Source organism: Pelodiscus sinensis, chromosome 2 (genome assembly GCF_049634645.1).
Source record: "Pelodiscus sinensis isolate JC-2024 chromosome 2, ASM4963464v1, whole genome shotgun sequence".
In the NCBI taxonomy this organism is placed as follows: Eukaryota; Metazoa; Chordata; order Testudines; family Trionychidae; genus Pelodiscus; species Pelodiscus sinensis.
In genome coordinates, this window is record NC_134712.1 from 49,516,684 (window position 1) to 49,539,309 (window position 22,626).

At 47.0% G+C, this 22,626-nt stretch overlaps 1 protein-coding gene across 4 annotated transcripts in view; it reads left to right on the forward strand.

The window, feature by feature from the left end:
* TPD52 (tumor protein D52) overlaps positions 1-22,626 on the forward strand; it is a 215,740-nt gene that overhangs the window by 59,385 nt on the left and 133,729 nt on the right. For 3 of the 4 annotated variants that reach the window (XM_075920479.1, XM_006131559.4, XM_006131561.4), the window contains 2 exons: positions 3,100-3,148; positions 6,407-7,938. In XM_075920479.1, coding sequence (XP_075776594.1) covers positions 3,100-3,148; positions 6,407-6,523 — 166 coding nt within the window. In that variant the 3' untranslated portion in view covers positions 6,524-7,938. Of the gene's footprint in view, positions 1-3,099; positions 3,149-6,406; positions 7,939-22,626 lie in introns of those variants that run through there. The other variant, XM_075920480.1, reaches the window with a different exon arrangement.

Sequence of the window (22,626 nt, forward strand, 5' to 3'; positions counted from 1 at the left end):
ACAGCCAGCTGTCCAGGCAGCTTCCCCTCTGCACCAACCCACGTGGAGCATGGTGTACCTAGGCTGAGCGCCATGGCCAGCTGGCCGGGCAGCCGCTTCTCTTTGCTCCAGCCCGGCTGCCCTGCGGTCAGCCCAGAGGGAGCGTAGGACGGAGGCTTCCCTCCGTGGCTGGTGGAGGGAACTCCCTGCCCCAACCTTGCTCCCTCTCCCTTGCCCCCAACCTGTACCCCGCCCTCCTGCTCCCTCTCCCTTGTCCCCTGCCCCCTCCCCTCCCAAACCCTGTCCCTTGCTGCAGAAACCTGTCCTTCTGGCACCCTGCCCCCACTGGCACCCTGTTCCCTGCCCCAGAACCCACTAGCACTCCTCCCCAGTACTGTCCCCTGCTCCTGAATGACTTTTCTATGGGTCAGTGACCCCTGACTCTCAAAGCAGGTTCCCTGCCATTCTCATAAATAAAGACAATACAGAAACTTTTTGTGTTTAACATAGTATTTTATTTAAAAATAAAGCCTGGCCAACAAACCCCCAGTTGGGGCCAAGCCCCCATCTGGCCACAACCACTCCTGCACTCCCCCCTTCCCCAGACACTAGATCTGAGCCTATCAAACACTGGAACATCCTGCCCTGAGCCCCTCACATACCCCAACCCAAATTCCTGCACCCTCACATCCACAAGCCTGTGGCTCGCTTAGTACCCCAACACTGCCCAGCCTGGAGCCCCCTCCCTGAGCCAGTGTCCCCTTCTCCACCTCCTCCTGCATCCAGATTTCCTCCCAAAACTTGCACCTTGCACCCCTTCCCACACTCAAATCCCTCATTCCCACCCAAGAGACTACACATCCTGTCTGAACCCAGCCAGGGTCAGGCTAGACTGCAGGAGTTTTTCAGGATTCTGGAGATATCCCAGAAAAACTCTTCTGCATCCAGGGTTGTTTGTTCTTCTGTGTTTTTTTTTTTTTTTTTTTAAAGTGGAAGAGCAAACATGCTCTTCCAGTCACCCCTATATTCCTCTTTCCACAAGGAATAAGGGGGCTTCCAAAAGAAGGCTTTTTTTTTTCCCTTCTGACATTTGGTTCAGTCCAGACAGGCCAAATGTTGGAAAAACCTCTTCCTACAGAAGAATTTTTTTTTAAAGCAGCAGTATAAGGATTGGGGATAGCGAGTGATGGAGAGGAGGAGAATAGAGAGAGTGGGGCTTCAAGGAAGGGGTGGGGCTTCAAGGAAGATCTTGGCTTGGTCTGTCATTTAAAAAGTGATCTTGGGTGTAAAAAGGTTGGAGACCACTGCTCTACAGCCATTCATTTTAGAAGACTGACTCACCTGTAGGTGAAGAAAGTAGATGGTTTAGCCTCTGACTTCAGTTTTTTCTTGCTTATGTTAATTGCTTGCCTTGTCTCCCTCCTGCTAAAGAACACAAGAAAGGCGTGCAGATATAACTTCCTATTGCTTGGTGTTTTTCCCAAACAAAGGAGTGGTGCACATGCCTACAGTATAAATGCACATCAGAGTAACTGAAAGATAAATGTGGGCCTCCTAAATGGATTCTGAGCAAAAAGGAAAACTGAAGTTAAGGCCTTTCTCCAAATCTAAAACTCCTAATATGTTGTACTCTGAAACTTATTCAGAAGGTATATGACAAACACTAAGCCTGACTGCATCAGAAATAAGCAATTCTCCATGTGGCCAAAAAGATTAAGGCACAAGTTATTTGCATGAGGTCACACTGCAAATTGGTAGCAATTGATACAGAATCCAGGGGTGACCTACTGACCCTACAGAAGTCAGTGTTTTGCCATTTACTTTAGTGGGGACAAAAGGTCACTTCTTGTCTCAACAAGCAAATAGAGGCTTCTGCCACTAAGTAACACTGCTTTTATGTTACTGCATTTTACCTTGTTTGTAGCTCAACAGTCTCTACCTGAGAGACTGGGAAGAGAATTCTTACTACTGTTGGTAGTGACTGTCTGAGAGCAGCCTAAGCTACCTGAGTGGCCCTCCATCTCAGTGGACTGCAAGATTGTTGTAACCAAGATAGGATAGTTTTGCTAATTATGCTTGTCTATCTAGAATTTGCAGGGTGTGCCAATTAAACTATAGCAGCACTTTGATTGGATGCAGAAGGATCCCATGGCTCAGTCACTCTTGTGTGCAGTCAGCTCGCACCTCACTTCACGTGCCATTGGTTTACATGTGTGTCACTTCAGTAATACGAGTCGGGGAAAAAACCTATGCAGACAGAAACCAGAAGAATCTGGAAACCCTGCACGTGGGCAATGGTAACCAAAATGTCATGCGGGCCCCACAGGTTGCCCACCATTGCTCCAGAGGGACAAGGTAGAAAGGAGATATTTAAGGTTGACGTGTAGTATTATCCACTGAGATCATATCTTCTGCTACTCTATAACAGCTAACCGAGCTTGAGGTTCATTTTTGTTAAATAACCTTTAACTTTGAGACGCACACTATAATTTATGACCCAACAATCATTCATTAGACTCTAGAGTGACTGGATGTGACTAAATTGTCTTACTGAACTAGCTAACTTTTGAGTCATCAATCTGTTTGAAAAGTCAATGGAAAAAAGACTGACAGGTTAAATATGGCATACTATAGTACCTTAGCACCTTGCCTTTGTAAAGTACTGTCACTTTTCCAGGCAATGAGTAACTTCACTGAAAGTTGATTGACTTATAGCTTTCTTCTGCTGTTAAGCCATGTAAAGAGTGACTGCTGCAGAGATTGTAATAAAATGAGCAGCTGGGCTTGAAGTTTAGGCTTTTAGACATGGATTTTAGTTGAAGCTCTTCAATTAGACATTTTAGGTCATGTGCTGTCTGCCCTCCTTCCCATTGTGCTTGGGCTGGGGAAGGCTGGGACAACACACCGCCCCTTTCTCCCCAACATGCTCCTGGCCGAGTAACTGTTTTTACAAAATGTACAAAAGCTACTATTTAAAAAAAATAAAAAATTGAGGGCTGTCAAAAGCATGTTGACACAGGGCCAGGGAAACATGGCTGCAGTATTGCAAAACTAACCTAGTGTTACTATGTTCATTTTATTGCTTAAGATGCTAACCACTAGCTGTCTGTTCCCTCTTAGAAATTCTCCTACTTTCAAATCATTTGAAGAAAAGGTTGAAAACTTAAAGGTAAGTCTAATTGCCTCTGGAAACAGCTTTGAGCTACTTAAGCTGAGACTTTTTTTGAAGTCTTTTCCTGAATGTGCTGCTCAAATTCCCTCCCTTGAAATGTAATGGCAGCTACTCTTGAAAATTTAAATGTAGTTGTTTGACAACCAACTACATTGTTGTAAAACAAAGGTGTATAACTAGCTATGATGGCTTTGTCCGAAAATCCCTAGTTGGAAAGACTGACTACTGTCTGGTCTACTTTTTATGCCCAGAACAGCACAAATGGGCTGGATCACTTTGTTTCAGTTCAAGGCATTTGCGCCTATATTTCTATTTGGTCCAAAAAAGGCAATTCACTCTGACTCCCAGCCATTACCTCCTGCATTTCTCTCCCTCCTGACCCCCAAACTCTTTCTAGGCAGCACAGCTCCCTATTTACACTGCGAAGTCAGACAGTCTGGGCAGGCCTACTTCACTTTCTCTTGTGGGGCTACATCTACACTGCAAGGTTTTTGCGCAAAATGGCCGTTTTGTGCAAAAACCTGCAGACTGTCCACATCTCAAATGCACTTTTGTGCAAGTAAATCAGCAGTAAAATGGCAGAAGCAGAGGGCTTTTGCCGGTGTAGGTAAAACTCCTCCTTCTGTGAGGCATAACTCCCTTTTGCACTACAGCTATTGTGCAAAAAGGCAAGTGTGGTCGCTCCAGAGGGTTTTCTTGTGCAAGAAACCCTATGGGAAAAAGCACAGGTGCTCTGATGGCCATTCTGTGAATGGCCATCAGAGCTTTCCTGCACAAGAGCATCCATGCAGTGTGGATACTCTTGTGCAAAAGCACATCACTTTTGTGATGTGCTTTGAGGTGTGGACCTGTTTTTGCACAAGAACTCTTCGCAAAAGACTTCTTGTGCAAAAACCTTGCAGTGTAAACATAGCCTGGTAAACAACATAACTGACTGCAGCTAAGATAGCACATAGCTCTTTCTAAGCAAGCATGCTTATTAAGGGGAAAGCACTGAGAACACATATAAAAAAGTAAAGTTGCATGCAAATAGACGTATCCGAGAGCACCCAAACTCCAAGCAAGGCTCTGGCTGGAAAACAGCCCTTCACCCCTTCTGTGGTTACCAGGAGTGGCCGGCTGCAGCAGCAGGCGCCCCAGGCGGAAAGCGCGATCAGTGCCCCTGACTGCACGGCCGTCAATGGCCTAGGCTCACAGGCCGCCCCTGGTGGTTACAAGTGGGTAACTGCTCTGGCTCAGAACCAACACACTATACATCTGAGTTGCTCTTTTATGCCATTTGGGCTTTGAGACTGGGAACTTGTAGATGAAGATCCCTATCTTGGGTCAAAGCTTCAGTAGATCAGATCTGGAGGTGGATATTTGCATTCCCCTCGTCACGAATATTTCTTAGGAAATCTACTCCACTAACATTTAGTCTTGTCTTAGCCCCTTCTTTTAAGAGTCCTTTGAAGCTTGTAACACTTCCAAAAGTTCACAGGAATCATGTTTTCCTGGACAAGTTGTGTACAATCCCACAATGATGCAAATTTGCAATTTAATATGAGGTTCTAAGATATTTCAATAAAGTTTGTCCAGGAAACTGCCTTTCATACATGCACATGCTTTTGTATATCCAGAAGCTATACTGATTGAGTTTTTTTTAAACTTTCAGGTGAAAAGCTGTTGTATTCTAGCTCAGGGGTTTTCAAACTTTGGATCATGGCTTGTAAGCATAAGCTGCTAGCTGGCTGGGAGATTCTTTGTTTACCTAGGCTATGTCTAGACTGCAACCCTCTTTTGAAAGAGCGTCTAGACTGCACGCGGAACTTTCGAAAGAGCAAGCCGCTTTTTCGAAAGAAAGCACCCAGTGAGTCTGGATGCTCTCTTTCGAAGAAGCCCTATTTACATTCAAGAACGCCTTCTTTCGAAAGAAGCACTTTCGAAAGAAGGCGTTCTTCCTCGTGAAATGAGGTTTACCGCCGTCGAAAGAAAAGCCACGTTCTTTCGATTTAATTTCGAAAGAACGCGGCTGCAGTCTAGACGCAGGTGAAGTTTTTTCGGAAAAAGGCTACTTTTCCCGAAAAAACCCCTGAGTCTGGACACAGCCCTAGTGTCTGCAGACATGGCCACTTGCAGCTCCCACTGGCCTGAAACAGCATACTGTGGCCACTGGGAGCTATAGAAAGTGGTGCAGGCTGGGTTCCCACTTCCTGCAGCTCCCATTGGCCAGGAATGTTGAACCACAGCCAGTAGGAGCAGCAAGCGGCCATGCCTGAAGATTCCAGGTAAACAAAGCGTCTCACAGCCAGCTAGTGGCTTACCTTTACATGCCATAACCTACAGTTTGAAAACCCCATTTTTAGCTTATACTGGGAACACGCACTTAATTCTGCTATTGGAAGGCAAGGAACACAGCTGTGCAATTCCATTGTACATGATCTTAATTCCCCCGTTTCTGAAATTGGTGCTGAGGCCTCAATAAGCAGAGTTCAGTGTTGTGGCTGTTTCAATTAACTTTTTAGTATAAAGGCCTTCATATTATGGACCAGGTTGATCCCTTATATAGGAATTTGGGGTTGGGGAGATGTTCATAAGGAACTTGTTTTCCCCCACTGGCATCCTATATAATGGCTTGTTACACTGAAGGAGTTTAGGAACTTCTTCATGAATTCTGGGAATGCATCTCCCTAGATAAGAGGAGGTGGCTAAATGTTATACAGTGTCTAAAGGGGTGTCGCAGTGGATGTGCTCTACCCAAATGCTAGAAAGCTTCAGGATGTGTCCCTTGTGGCTGAAACTGTGTGTGGGTTTTTTCCCCCCTCTTGGTGCTCTTTCAGAGTTGTGTACAATAAGAGTTAATCTTTTAACTTAATGTTCCAAAACCTATGTAGGATGTCTCAACTCAAAGCTGTACAATCTTCATAAAGCATATCCTGAGTTCAGGCTGTTGCAGCAAGCTGATCAGGACTATTTTTGCAATGCTACAGGCTAAGGGAGACTTCTGTGTTAAGCTACAGATTGGAGGGTTACAACTTTTATTCCCTTCAGTGTATCTCAGTCTAAATTCTTTCATAAAATGACAGCGTGCTGATAAGAACTCCATATAAGAGGCCATCTGATCCTGGAAAAAGTGTCTCCAAAGGGATAAAATTCCCAAATCTCCTTAACAATAGAGTGTTGTCAAACTGCAAAACCTGTTTGTTAAAATACCCAGCTATCTGTATTTGCAACTACACTTTCTGAAGGGTTTATCTTAACCTATCTTCATTTTAGTCTAAAGTCGGAGGAGCTAAGCCTGCTGGGGGTGACTTTGAAGAAGTTTTAAACTCAGCTGCCAATGCCAGTGCCACAGAAACTATTTCAGAACAGATTCAGGAGGAGACCCAGTGAGATTCCCATCTGTCCTGCTACCCACTGTCAGATGCTGCAAGCAAAAACTAAGCACATTTATAAATGTTCTTCACTGTCGGTTTCCACCAGATGTGCTTTTATTTATCACTTAGCTTTATATCAATTTGATAAAATAGTTTGTTTGTGTTTAAAGTATTTTTGAGGGGGGAAAAAAAATAGATCATATCAGCCAGGCTTTTTTTGGGGACGGGACACTTTTATGCTTAAGTACTGAAAGGATATATCCCTGATTTTAAAAGCAATCTCAAATGTTGCTTTAAAAAACTTTAGACAAACCTACTGATGCTATACATATACTATGTGAATTTATAACTTCCTTTGGATACTGTGATTGATTATTAGCAATTGTCACTCATTCTACATGTACTGCCAAACTGAAGGTTTACTTTGCTCCTTTGGCTTCAGTGCAACATTTCCCTAAATTGGACATCACACTTGGAAGATTACTCCAAGCCACAGGAAAAGGATTTCTGCTTCAACATTACAAATAAGTTATAGTAGGTTTCTGCAACTGTACAGTAATCTACTGTAGTCAAAACATGTTGAATCCTAAACTGTATTTGTTGCATGTAAGCAAAGGTCATAATCTTAACCAGCACTCAGACTTCACTGTGGGTCCTATGATTAGACTTAATATCCTAAGAGTTTCTGAATACTCCAAATAATGTGAGATACCTAATGCTGCTGGTCTAGTATTTGAGCCAGTATGTTTACCATAGTACACTATATTGTGAGTTCTTCACTTCATATTTTTAACTCCTGAATTATTCAGCTGTGGAAAAATGGTGATCACTGTAATAGTTTCCAATGGTGGTGATTCTAAAACTTATGTTATGATATTAATACTGAATCTTGCAATGGAGTAGAAATGAAATGTGAATGCACTAATAACTTTGAATGTAGAAATATTGCTTTAAGAACCTGATCTTGGGTGGCTGCAAAAATATTTCTAACAAGCCATTACTGATCAGTTACGGGAATCAGGTTTTTTTTAAACCTTCACCATGCTGTAGTAAACTTGCCTGCAAATCCCATGCAAGAGTCACTGCTCTAGAATGCAGACCTTTCTGATTAAAATGTGTACTCAAGACTCTTGTTTTACTCAAAAGAAAAAAAAAAAAGAAGCTATACTGTTTGCACCACTGAAGACTCCATTTCTGCTTAATCGCTGAGATCCATTCTTTAAACTTCACCAATTACGTAGCTTACAGACCTTATAAGAGGACTATGTTGCTTTACATGTTGACTGTATCCACTTATGTACTTTGGAAGTTGCTTGTTTTATGTACAGGTCTGGCACATGTGGTAGGTTATCAAATTGTTAACATATGCCAAATGTCTTATCACTGAGCTTGGAATGAACTGGAAGCAATTAAAAAAAATAACTTCAAAAATTTGCCTTTTATAAATTCTAAAGCTTCTACACAACTTTCTATGGACACCACTATACTACATTTCTGCACTTTGACAGCATATTCACGAGAGGTGAAGTGCTATTAGATGGGAGCAGCTTAATTAAAAATCTTTATACTTTGGCAATACAGGAGCATTCTCATTAACAGCACAGCTACAACTTCAGACCTAAGCCATTCTTTGGAAAAGTCATACCTACTTATAAATCTAAGCTTTTTTTTTTTTCTCCACATGCATCTGAAAACTGAATTTACATGTAAAATATTTCTTCTTGCTATCCCCTGCTTGCTAAGGCTGAGTCTACACAGCACAATTATTTAGAGATAACAATGTATGTATCTACATAGCCATTCCATTATTTTGAAATAATTTCAGAATAACAGATGGCTTATTCTGAAATCTGTACATCTCATGCTATGTGGAATAACACCTATTCTGAAATAGCTATTTCGAAATAAGGCATGTATAGATAACCCCTTCCCAGTGTCAGTTATTCCTCGTCCGTGCCTTCTGGGGCTCTAAATCGTGATAGTACGTCTACATTAGGGAAGCCTGCCCCAGACTAATTTTGAGGCTTCCCTGCAGTGCAGACATGCTATTTTGGAATAACTATTCTGGAATAGCTTATTTTGTAATAAGCAGTCAGTGCAGACATACCCCAAGTAACTGGGAAGAACTTAGAATCCTCTTATTCATGACCACTTTCAGCCTCTTAGCTGGGCTGAGTTGTTCCATTCTAGAACCTGATTCAGGAATTTACTATGCATCTAGTAACAAAAATGTAATTCATGAACAGTTCCTGGCATGAGACTTAAAGTTCACCAGAGGCTGTAAATCAGCAAGTAAAACACATGACAAATTGAAAGTCTCTATTCTGGCACTCTCTAGTCCAGCCACAGTCTGGCATGACTTTAGTTAGCCGGCTGTCCACTTTTCAGAGAGATGACCAAGTTTCTCATGGTCCCATAAAGTTTGCTTATAGCCACCAGTTCTGACTTAGTGTTTTGAACGGTTGTTTAACTTCATTTTATCCCTAAATGTCTAAGTGCCCAATACGCAGTGAAAGTGCTAGTAATGCTGCTAGACAATATTGACTTCCTGTGGTTCAGCAAGTTTTCCAGTTGAGCACTGGTCAGGGCCCAAGGTCCCAGACTAGAGAGATTCATCCTCTATAAAGGATCACAATTCCACCAATGCCTTTCTTTCTACTTTGTGTAGACCACCCTACTTTAGTATAGTAATGTAGGATATGAATAGGTGTTGCAATATTGCTTTTTTTTCTTGAACTGGATTGAAAAGACACCTAAGCTAGAAACAGCAGTAAATACAGTAGAAAACTAAATCACTTATGTTTTTCTTCTAAAGCAGTTTTGCAAAGATCCTTCTTTGAGTAAGCAGGATTTCTAAATTGAAGTAGCCCTCCTATCTCTGACTGACTGGTTTCCATGGCAAGCAAACATATTACTGGCCATGTAATAAAGTCAACTATTTGATTCTCCCTGCTGACCTACTGAAACATTTAAAAAGCTTTTTGCCTAAGCCGAGCTAGAATACAGAGGATATTTTATCTTACTGCTTCATGATTAATAGGTTTTCTAGCCTGTTTTTTTCTCACTCCTCTCTGGGATCCAGCAACAAGTGCCTGAGGAAGGCTAACAGTAGCCCAGCAGTAGGTGGCCCATAGGCTGGAAGCAATTCACCAGGATTAGCTCTAATAGGCTGCCAGACACTTTGTTTATTTGAGCCTCTGCAGGTCTGGCCACTCAGGGTGTATCTAGAGTACAGGGATTTTTTCAAATCTTTACCTGCGTCTAGACTGCTGCCCTATTCTGTTGACAGTAAATCGAAAGAACACAGCAGTTTTGTCGATGGCGGTAAACCTTGTTTTATGAGGAATAATGTTATTTTCAACAGATCAGTCGAAAAAAGGTATAGGTGGACGGGGGGAAGGTGTGTGGTGTGTGTTTAAAATTTTTTTTTTTTAAAAAGGCATCTAGGAAAAAGCCCTGGTGGACACTCCTTGCCAGACCTTTCACCTCTATTGTTCCTGCCTCTAGCCATCTTTTAAAGGCACAGGCACTCCGGCGTAGCATTGTGGCAGCAAGCCAGCTCCAAGCAGGACCCTGACTGCTCGGCACTTTCTGGTAGGCCCACTACAGCCATGTCACAGGCATGAGACCCCTTTGGCCCTTCTAGGGACACATCCCCGTACCAAGCCAGGGGCACCATCATGGTCTGGCCCCGAGATCTTGGTGTGCTGGTCCGAGGAGGAGTCTCTGCAGGCCCTGCAGTCCAGAAGGAGAAATGCAGACATTTATGCCCAAATGGCCTTGCTAAGAAAGGCCACCATCCCCGCATACTAGACCAAGGGAGAGCAAAGGTCAAGGAGCTGCGGCAGCGGTATGTTAGGGCCTGTGAGCGCAGTGCCTGCTCTGGGGAAGCTGCACACTACTGTGCATATTACAGCCTCTTCCCAACTTACGAACTGGTTATGGACCAAGCAATTGGTTGTAACTCGGTTCGTTTGTAAGTCGGACCCCATTGAGTTACACGCAACTGCGCTGTTTGTAAGTGCGGATTGCGTTTAACTCAGGGTCTGCCATTTACGACCGCTTTGGTTGTAACTGCGAACGGTCGTAAGCTGAATGTTCGCAACTCAAGGATGGCTGTATAAGGACCTGGACTGGATCCTGGGGGCAGGGGAACCCCTGTCTCCAGAGAAGGTAGTGGAGTCTGGAGACACCTGTGCAACAGCGGCCGCAGCTCCAGGATGACATTCCTGAGGACAAGTAGCTCCAAGACAAGGAGGAGGCCACCAGGAGCACGGTGACCCTCACCTAGGAGCTGGATACCCAGATGCAGGAGGCCTCCCAGACAACTTCGGACATCGGGGAGGGAACATCAGGTGAGTGCTGTGAGGGTCCAACATACGCAGGGCAGGGGAGATGGGAGCAAAATGGTTGGTGCAGTACTGTGACGTGGCATGCTGATCAGAACCTGGGGGGCCCCACACATGGCTGACTGCAGGGAGGGTCATCCTACCCCTGCACCCGCATGGCTGTGAGGCACCATCTGCTCCTGCAGACAGTAATGCCAGGTGCAGGCATGGATTGGGGACTCTGGGATGGCCACGCAGCTCCAGGTCTCTCAGCAACCTGTGGGAACCTCAACTGTGGCCTGACACTTGTCTGTGCTGCATGGCTATGGGGTGTGGGGGGGGGAGGGGGGGGGTGGGAACAGGATGGTGGCCTGCACACCTTTCTGGGCTCTAGTGAGGCCATGGCTGCTGGTCAGGCCACATGATGCCTTGCTGAGACCACATGATCATCCCCTGATCCTAGGACATGCACTGATTGCTGAGGAGGGCATGCCCTCAGAGACAGTGTGAGCATGAATGACTGACTACTTTTCCCTCTTGTCCTCCAAGCCGGACCAGCTGTCTAGGAGGGGAGCACCACACCTGTCCCACCACCCAGATGGCTGCGTGGGACCCACTGGCACTGGTGCACATACCTGGACCTGACATGCCAGCCCATCTCAGTCCTGCAAGGGATGCAGGACACATTTACGCAGAGCACGCAGGCAGAGTGGCATAGTTTCTTGCTGGATGAGTTTGTCCAGCAGCACAGTGCAGTTTGCACTACTATCCGGGAGGCGATGGCCTTCCCAGGTCCTGTCCCTGTTCCTGCTCAGCCTGCCCCCTTCCTCACCCCCTGCCATCCCAGACCCCGGTGCAGCCCCACCTTCTGCCCAACCCCCTACTGTTCCAGGCTGCATACATGGTGGTCTCCAAGCAGTCCCCCGTCCCGAGGTGGCAGGACCTATTCAGCCCTGAGCTTCCCTCCACCCCCCCCCCCCCTTCCAGGTTTACATCTCCCTTCCCACCAGTGAGTGAGTGAGGGAAGCACTTTAATTTGTTAAAAGTTTATTTTTCATTACAAAAGAGTTATATTGTCTGTTGCACAGTTGTATGTAATAAACTGAAAGCATTTTGTAAAGTGTGTGTGTGTGTGTGTGTGTGTGTGTGTACACAAAGTGGGGTAGGGATGGGTTTGGGGAGGAAGTCACTGGGCTCCTTGGGAGAATCTCTCCCTCATGGCCTCCCGAATTTGCAATCCCGACTCGTGGGCTTGGTGGCTGGCAGCTGTCTGGGGCTGCTCAAACTGCCTCCCCCTCCACATCAGTCTGTGTCCTTACCCTGGGAGGAAGACCTCCCTTTTCCTCTCCACCAGGTTGTGCAGCACACAACCCCTCGGGAGTGTTGTGATCCTGCACATCCAGGCGAGTGAGCAGGCATCTAAACCTGCCCTTCAGATGCTCCAAGGCGCAATCTATCTGGAAGCAAGCCTGGTTCAGGTGGGAGTTAAACAGCTCCCTGCTCGCATTCAGGTGTCCAGTGAACGGCTTCATGAGCCAGGGCATAAAGGGGTACATCACGTCGGCCACGATGCACATAAGCATCTGCATATCCCCGATGGCAAAGTTGCACTCCAGAAAGAATGTCCCAGCCTGCAGTACACGTATAAGTTCTGGAAGACACGGGCATCGTGTGCCCGGCCCGACCACCCCACACAAATGTCAGTGAATTGTCCCTGGTGGTCGATCAGGGTCTGCAGCATCATCGAAAAGTAGCCCTTTCTGTTAATGTACTGGGCTGCTTGATAGGGTGGTGCATGGATAGGGATGAGTCCCATCGAGTGCTCCACCGGTTTGGAAATCCTAGCCCTGCAAGTCCGGCCACAAGGGTATCCAGGTCTCCAAGGCGGACAGTCCTGTGAAGCAGCTCCAAATTGATGGCCATCACCACCTGCAGAAAGGGACAAATGGAAACACACAACAGGAAATTAAGAGGAGTTGCCTGAGCTGATGAGGTGCTCCCCCACCCTTTCCCTCACAGACCCCAAGAGCCTCCCCTCAAGCAATCTTACCCCACCCCTCCCAGCACCATGGCAGAGTGAGGCCAGGGCTTCTGCCACTCCCACCCCATTCCTTCTGCCTGGTCCTGACCATCCCTCTTGTCCCCACCCCCAGACTGTCCCCAGAGATGGCCCCAGCAGCAGACCTCCCCATGCCAATCTGGTGTCCCACTGACCAGTAGCTGTCGGGGGTGGCCAGCTTCCAGAGGGCAATAGTGACCCGCTTTTCCAGGGGGATGGCAGGCCACAAGTGGGTGTCTTGGTGTTGTAAGGCAGGGGCAAGCTGAGCACACAGCTCCTGGAATGGGGACTTCCATATACAGAAGTTTTGGAGCCAAGCCTGGTCCCACTGCTCCATAACAAGATAGTCCCACCAGTCTGAACTGGTGTCCAGCCTCCAAACTTGCCTCTCCAGGAATAAGCTCGGTGGCAAAGGCAGTGGGGCTGCAGCCCAAGTGAGGGGCTTAAAGCTGGGCTCTGAATCCAAATCTGGCACAAACATCATGATGGTTTCATGAAGATGCAGCCGAACTTCAAGCATCACAGTGTGGAGCCATTGCCTGCCCAGAGGCAGCTCTGGCTCCATCGCAAAAAAACAATTAAAAGCACAAAAACCAATCAGTAAAGTAACTGCAGTGGTGTCCCAGAAAGCAGGGCAGTCAAAGTAAGCACTGCAGAAGCTTTTCTGTCCCTCTAGGAGGTAGGAAAGCCAGTTTCAGGAGCAGAGCAACGGCTGTTCAGGGGAGTCCCTTTAAGCATGCGTCTCTGCGAAGGGCATGCAGCAGCACCGGGAAGTAAATGCTGCCCCCATGCCCTGGCAGAAATGGTTCTGGGTGCCTTTTTTTCCCCAAAAAATCAGATTGCTTTTTTGAGCCGCGTAATACAATCTAGACGCTCTTTTTCGAAAGAGACTTTTTTGAAAGATACTTTCAAAAAAGCATCTTTCAAAAAAGGCATGTAGTCTAGACATACCCTCCTAGCTTCCATGGGCCAGGAACAACAAACGAAGGCCAACAGATGCTGTGAACAGCCAAACCTGCACGCACACAGGTAAACAAAGTATCTGGCAGCCTGTTAGGGGCTAACCTTAGCAAGCTGTGTCTGGCCCACAAGCTGCTTATTGCCTATACTTGCCATAGGCAACCATCACACAGCCATTTTCATATTCTCTGGGAAAAATCAAAAGGCTTGGGTTTTCTTCATTGTATGACTTTTTAGCTAGAAACCCTTGTTTCTTCTGCTACAGGAGAAGTGACTTTCTTCAGTGACGTGATGAAACACCTGAATCTTGGCCAAATGTAAACTGAGCTAGCAGTGTAGGACAAGCTGAACAGGTACACTTGGAACCTTAGGCAATAAAATTCCATTTACTCTCTGGAAAGAAATCAGAGGAACAGTTTTTTTGACATATCAAAGGAATGTTTTCCCACTCATGTGAAATGCAATCAGCTGCTCTATTGAAGATGTCCTCAGAACCTGAATCCTGTCAACTGAGACTTCTGCTTCCATAGCTCTGACTTGAAATGCGTGAAAAGCCACCCTGCGCCATCAAATTTCTAGAACCACAACCTCTGATCTAACCAAGATCCTAAAACAAGTTAATACTAATACTCCTTGCTTTTGAATGGGAATTTTTTATGCCCCTTTGATATTCAGATCAGCTTCTGTCAGAAATGGGACCAATCTGTAAAGCTAGACCACTTTGTGTTATGGTTTGTACTTAGCTGCTAAATCTAGCAAGACAATCCCTTAACTTGATATTTTGTCACATCCTATGTGTACTGCTGCTCAATATTCAATTTTTAAACTTTCACTTATTGCTTATCTTTATCCCTAAATTTATTTTTTCCCATGTATTAACTTCCCAGTCTTTAAATGAGACTTAAGTACAATATGCTTATTGTTCCACTCCAGTGACTTTTGTACTACACTTGCTTTGAGTTTGTCATGGATTTTTAAATATCTTTACTATCATGCCATCTATCTTTGTTATAACGTTTTTTTTTAGTTACAAAGACCAAATAATAGAGATGCAGATGTTCTCAAAATGATCTTGTGTAGGTATTGAGTCCCATACATCTATTTGCTTCTTTGAAATTATTCTCCATGTTGCATACTACTTTTGTACCTAGTTAATTTACTAGGTATTATCTGTTCCTCTGCTTCCTTTCTAACTGACATTACATTAGAACCTCTGTTATGAATACATGAGGAATCTTGAGTAACTCTGAAACATCTGTAACTCTAAACCAGTGGTCTCCAACATTTTTACACCCAACATCATTTTTGAAATGTTGAGGCAAGCCAAGATCTACTGCCATCCCTTCCCCCAAACACCACCCCTTCCTTAAGGCCCCACCCTCTCTATTCTTCTTCTTTCCATCACTTGCTATCCCCAGCCCTTACTCACTCTCACTGGGTTGAGACAGGAGGTGCAGGCTCTGGGGTGGGAATGAGGGATTTGGGTGTGGGAAGGGGTGAGAAGTGCAAGCTCTAGGAGGGAATTTGGGTGCAGGAGGAGCAGAAGGGGACGCTGGGTTGGGGAGGGAGCTCCAGGATGGAGAATGTTGGGGTCAGGTGGAGAGTTGGGGTATTGAGCAAGCTTCAGGCTTGTAGATGTGGGGGTACAGGAGTTTGAGTTGGGTGTATGCGGGGCTCAGGGCAGGAGGGTTGGGTGTATGATGCGCTCAGGGCACGGGTTTGCAGTGTGTGGATGGTGCAGGAATGTTGTGGTACACTGGAGATGTGGGGGGTGCAGGGCAGGAGGTTCAGGTGTATGATGGGCTCAGGGTTGGGATCTGTGGGGACGCAGGAGTGTTATAATGCTGTGGCCAGATGGGGGCTAAGCCCCAATTGGTGGCTTGTTGGCCAGGCTTCATTTTTAAATAAAAGACTATGTCCATCATAAAATGTTTCAATATTGTCTTTATTTATGGGAGGACTAGGAAACCTTTTTTGGGTCAGGGACCACTGACCCACAGAAAAATCAACTGAGGACCACACAAATGAAATGCAAAATAATTCTTCCCGAAAAACTCCAACCCTCAATGATGTAGCCCCAACTAAGGCACCTCCCTCCCCTGGCACTCCAGCCTCATAGTGGAGGTGTGTAGGTAGGGTAAGACTGAGGTTCAAGGCTTCAGGCCAGATTAACTCTTCTAGGGTTCCAGGATTAGTGGATTTTGTGGGGCCTCCATAGGTTCTGGGGTGGGGCCAAAATGAGGGGTCCAGTGTGCGGGACAGAGCTGCCAGTGAGTGGGATAGGAATGGGTACGCAGAATCTGGGTGGAAGGTAGCGTGCAGAAGCAGGCTGGGGCTAAGTGTCTGGCTATGAGGGAAGGGGCAGAAGCAAGGTGCTGGTGTCTGGCCAGGGGGCAGGAGCAGGGAGCTGGTGGATGTCTGGCCAGAGGAGAGGGCCACCCCCCTCCCCAGGAAGTCCAATTTTGTGAAGGGTGGCAGCACAGGCTCCTCATTACTGGGAGGCGGGGAGGGGAGGGCTGGGAACACTGACTGTGTGGAAATTGACTGTCAGTGCCACCATGATCAACCAGTGGATTGCCACAGACTGGTTGGTGACCATTTCTCTACAGAAAATGTTATGGTGTTTTTTTCAAATAATTACAACTGAACATTGACTTTACACATCATTGAAATATTAGTATGCAGAAGAAAAATCCTGCTTTCCCTTTTTTAGTGATTTACATTTAAAACAAAGCTCTGTGTTTGGTTTCTGCCGCTGCTGCCTGATTCTGTACATCTGGTTCAAATCAGGTGTGTGGGTAACTGGTCAGTTTAACTAGAGTATGTGTAAGCTCCTTCACTTCAAGAGTCCTTTTAAGAAAAAGTTATTTTCATCAAATCTTGTTTCTTATAAATCTGGCCTGCAGATGCGAGTCTTCAGCTTGTATTTTGTATCTAAGGTCAGTTCTACACCAGACCTGGAAGGTCAACTTAAGGCAGCGTTTCTTAAACTCTGTTCCGTGGCACATGGCACTCAGAGGTGTGCCACAGGGTGAACAGAAAAAATTCTGCTTCCCCACTCCGAAAGCCCATACACAGCTCCCGCTGTGGCTGCCCCCCACTACACAGGATGGCCCCTGTCCCACGGGGCCTCCGCTGCTGCACAGTCTCCTCCTCCTCCTGCATGTGTGCAGGCGGCCACTTTTACAGCGGCCGCTGCTGCTGGGAGGGGGATAGGTGGCCGGTGCTGAGAAGCCACTCCTGGATCTCGGCGTTTTAAAACTGCCACCTGTAGGGAACCTGGCTCAGGCTCTGCCGCCCCACTTGGGGCACAGTCAGGCTCTGCTGTTCCCCACAGCTGCAGCACGCTTGGGCTCTGCTGCCCCCCATGCGCTGCTGCTCTCTCTCCCTGGTGCCCCTCCCCAGCCTGCTGGGGAAGTGGCAGAGTTTAATGTGGTGGGGACAGTCAGGGTTTCTACTCTGCCCCCGCCCCACCAGTGGGAAGCCTGGCCTGATGCTGCAGCTGTGCTGGGTTCCCCACTACATGGGCTGGGGAGACTGAGCTCTCCACACACCTCCACCCCTCCTGGAACAAGAGCATGCTCCCTGGAGGCTTTCCTGTTGTAGCAGGGTGCCAAGCCAGATAAGCATCCTCCCTCATGCCCAGACCCTGCACCCAAACACCCCTTACTCCTCTCCCCCTCCCAAGACTCCCAGTCTCCTCCTCTACCTTCCCTCCTGCCCAGGCACCCAGCCCCCCTACCCTCCCTCCTGATCTGGTGGTTGTTTTTTTCTGTTTTGCTCCATGAATTTTCCTCCCTGGGGGCTGTGCTTTTTTTTCCCCTCGACAAAAAAAAATCTTTGGCGTTTTCCATAAAAAAAATTGTTTGGTGTTCCTCAGTCTTAAAAAGTTTAAGAAACACTGACTTAAGGTATGCAGCTCCAGCTACGTTATTTACCTTAAGCCAATCTCAGTGCTGTTTCCACTAGAGGTCAATGGGAGCAAATGCTCCTGTTGGCTTCCCTTACTCCTTGTGAATCCAAGAGTACCGGTGCCAGGGGGGGGGGGTACCCTCAGCCTTCTGTTTAGCAAGTCCTTATTAGACCTGCGAAATTAAACGATAGAAGCTCAATCTTGCACGGTAAGTACAGACATGGCCTAACAGCTTATAGCTGGAGTAGCACTAGCCAAGTATATTGATCTAGTTGGAGGCATTCTTGCCAAGCTGCTGTGCAACATAATGGCCAGGGATGCTTGCTCAGTAGCTGCCATTCCAATATTTCAATTCTTAGGTGGTTTCAGCTGGTTCCCTGCCTGTCCCTGCCAGGTGGTGCAGCCAGCCTGTCCCTCAGCAGAGGGGGAACTGTGTGTTAGGGATGTTAGATATCGTATAACTGAACAGTCATGTAACCACACAAAATATTACTGGTTACACAACTATGTGATTGCCCGCAGGAGGGGCCAGCAGCCAATGTGCTCCTGGGAAGCCCCCTGCCCCCAGGCCCTGCTGTGTCTGATAACTGTGAAAGGGGGCGGGTCTGAGCTCCCCTCTGATAGAAGCTACAGGGGGGGGGGGATAGCGGGGAGAACTGGTGGGAGCCGACTTTAAAGCTGTCTCCTGCCTGTCCCCCCCCACCACTGTAGGAGGCAGCAAGTGGGGTGGGGCAGATCCAGCGCTCGCGGCTTTTAAGCCAGGTCCATATTGGCTCCGGCTTCTGCTCCCCCTCCCCCCATGCAGAGGCGGCGCGGGCGGGCGCAGTTGATCAGATTAACCGGCAAGTCTCTCGGTTAGCTGCATTCTCGGCTACAGGCGGCCCTCGTGACTCGCGCCCTGACAAGAAGGGGACACGTGGGGCTGCGGGTGCAGCCCTGCTGCCTTGCCCTGGGCCTTCGCCCGCGCGAAGAGTCACGAGCCCCTCCCTACGAGCCCGCGCAGCACCCGGGCCCCCGCCATTAGGTGAACGCCGGCTCCCCAAGGCAGCCGAGATGGCGGCGGCGCGCGAGGCGACGCTCTAGCCCGCGCTTCTCTATGGTTGCCCGCGAGTCCGCAGCCCGGGGAGGGTCAGAGGTCACGAGCCTGCCTCCGCACGGAAGCGACATGGCGACTCGCAGCTGGAGCCGCGCCGCCTCGCGGAGCCGCATCCGGCAGCTGCTAGGCGCGGTCAGGCGGGGCAGCAGCCATGGAGCCGGGGACTCGCCGGGCACGGACGTCTCGCCCCAGGAGCCGGAAAAACGGCCGAGCGGCTTCACCAGCGCCTTGGGAACCCGCCCGCGGCAGGTCAGAGCGCAGGAGGCGGCGGAACAGGGGAAAGCGGCACCCTGGCCACGTGACAAGGGGCGGCCGAGCTACTGGCAGCTGCTTGCCACGTGATGCGGGTCAGGGGCGTGGCCTCGTCTCTAGCGCTAAGCTGGGCGCGCGCCGCAAGGAGACCCTGAGGGCGCGCTCAAGCTTGCAGCGCCCCCTGCTGGCCGCGGCGCGCCCTGGCAGCCGGCGTGGGGGCCCAGCCGGCTCTGGCGTCACACCAGTGCAAAGCCCTTGGAGACGGGGGGAGGCGCGTGAGCCTGTTGTGGCGGGAGGGTGGCGTCTCGGGGGCTCCAGGGGCGGGTGGGCCGGCTTGGCACGTGCCAGGGGGCTGCTGAGCAGGGCAGGATGACAAGTCGGCAGAAATGTGCGTGGTGCCAAGCACCCTGGTGCTTCTGCGCCTCCCCCCCACCTGCCTCAGGCTCTGGCAGGGAGTTTGGGCGTGGGCAGGGGGTCCTGCGGTCAGTCAGATTGTATGAGGGTTGCAGGCTCTGGCAGGGAGTTTGGGCACACCCCTCTGGCAGAGGCTCCTAAGCAGGGATCTCCCTGCGCTCCTACCTGCAGGCACTGCCCCCCCCCCCAGCTTCCCATAGGATTATGGGGAATTCATGGTGGGAGCAACGAGCAAAGTCTGTCCCTCTTCCTGCCACAGGGATGTATTGGCAGCTGGGCCCAGCGAGCAGCAGGAAGCCATTCTAGCTCTGATAACCTGCTGGTTGTGACCTGGGGTTTTTTAAAATTGGCTGGGGGTGACAGATGGGGGGCGTCCAGGCCAGGAATATTCTTTGAGCTTGGGCACTGTGGGCCTTGGTTAATTGTGTGCCTTGATTTTTATTTTAGGGGTAAGATTTCCCAAATGATCTTTCCCAAATGATCTTTAGGGTACACTTGCTGGCCCCCACTTCTGCATTTATCATGTCATGGCTCCTTCCCCACTCTGGCGTGATAAATGCAGAAGTGGGGGCCAGCAAGTGTACCCCAAAGCCTTATCTACCAGGCTTTGGTATTAAACTCCCCCCCAAAATCTTAAAAACCTAGATCTTGGGAATAAAACTTCCGCTGCCACTACCCAAATGTTGATAAAGAAATCAGGGGAAAGATCATTTGGGAAATCTTACCCCTAAAATAAAAATCAAGGCACACAATTAACCACTGCCAGGTTAATAAAAAGAAAAGAAAGAACTTTTATTATTACAACAATGTTCCTGTTGCAAACATAATGACTAGATAGGGAGGTAACAAAATATACTCATGGAGAAACTCCATGGGCCTAGAACTTAGTTACAAAGAAAAGCCAAAACATCTTTTAAGCAGTGCCAGATCTCAGATCCCATGCCCAATCCATAAAACAATAAAACCTAACGAAACTACCTAAACTTTACCCTACTTACAGAAAATGAAGAATGGCGTCTTGGAGAGAGAGAGACATGCTTGTCCCTCTCTGTAGCTGCAGAGAACTCTGAGAGAGACAAAGGGGATAAAGGAACAAACCCAAATTCCTTTGTCCCAGTTTGAAAAATCCCACCTACGTTCCTATTGGTCACTCCACCTGGCTAGGTGTAGTTAACCCCTTAATCCCCAGGCTGCTGGCTAACCCTCATAATCATGACATGGCTCACCTACCAACATTTCCTATCTCACATCTTCGGAAGACAAGTCAGGATATATACTGACAATATGGTCTGTATGTTTTATATAACAAACAAGGTGGGGCATGATCCCTCGCTCTATGCATGGAAGCCATAACACTTTGGAACTGGTGCCTTACTCATGGTATCTCTATAAGCGCATACCATCTCCCTAGTGCCCTAAACACCACAGTTGATGCCCTAAGCAGAGCCCTACCACAAGATCAAAAGTGGAAGATTGACCGTTCAGTTCTAGCAGAGATATTTGAACAGTAGGGATATCCTCACATAGACCTATTTGCCAGCAGAACAAACAAAAAGTGCCTACTTTATTGTTTCAGGGCGGGCATGGGAAAGCACTCGGAGATGCTCTTAATCTTAAGTGGGTTGATCATGTATTCTCTGCAGTCCCTCCCTTTCCCCTCTTCAACAGGGTACTCATCAAAATACGGAAGGACAAAGTGAGTGTTATCCTAATAGCACTTTGTCGGCCCCAGCAACTGTGGTTTCCCCTCCTGAACAGAATGACCCTACATTGCCAAATCACACTCCCATGCAACCCAAGCATACTATTCCAACCAAGAACCAAAGCTGTCCATCCACAATTTCTCATATTGTCTATTTGCTCCTGTTGATTCCTTAATAGGAAAAGAGATACCAGGTCCATATTTTACATTTAGGCAAAATCTTAGCACCTCAAACATTTATTTTAAAAAGTTTCAGAACGTAGCCATATTAGTCTGCAATGAGTAGTCTTGTGGCATGTTAGAGACTGAGTATATAGGCTCATGAGTTTTCATGGGTTGCAACTCATCCAATAAAGTGGGTTTTACCCACGAATGCTCATGATCCTATATATTTGTTAGTCTCTAAGGTGCCACAAGACTACTTGATTTATTTTAAAATTATTTACTAAAACACTTATGTATGCATATCTAGTTTTCAGCCCTTTACATTTAATGGAAAGTGAATTGTTGGAACCTAAAAACATAACAATCCCCCTCCTCCTACAACTTTTAAACAGACTCATCATAACCCTTATCATTTCACTTGTAACCACAAGGTGGAGGTAATTGAGCAAATAATCTTTTGTGGAAGGAGGCTAACTTTAGTTTTATTACAGGGGAGGGCGCCAGTTCTTTAAAGATATAGTAGAAAAAGTACAATACATTTGTGGAAATTTTGATCTAGTCACTCTTAAGACATATTAGTCTTGGAAAATGTTATAATTGTGAGTAACTAAGGTTGAGATTTATCAACATGCCTAAGGGTCTTAAGAGCACAAGCCCCTTAGGCAGTGTTGAAAATCTCACCCTTAATCTTCAACATTTATTTTGATTTGTTCTTATTCATGAATATACATACGTTTTTATTGTATCTGTATATTGAATGGTTCTGTTGATTACCATTGCATTTCATTTGCTTGGCTGAGGTACAGATCTCCTGTTCTCTGTATTAGTGCATATTTCTATAAACATTTCAATTGTGTTATGTGTTTCTCCATCTAAAATTATGCTTTATGATACCTAAATCTTCTTGATCTGTAATATATTTTGCAGTTTCTGTATCTGCTGTAAAAAAAAAAAGGGGCTATTGTTATATTTTCCCTGAATGTGAAGATTTTTGACATCCATTTGAAGTTTTCTCTTCTGGATCTATGGTGATATTATAGTGATGATCTAACTTTTCTTCCTCTATAAATGAATTTTTTATGGAAAAACAGATAACATTTTTAATAATGATTACATTTGTAATATATTACAGACATTGTCTAACTTTAGAAAAATCTTTGCATATATATGTTAATCCCTTATTATGAGCACATACATATCAAAATAAATGTTGAGCGTAGACACTCATAT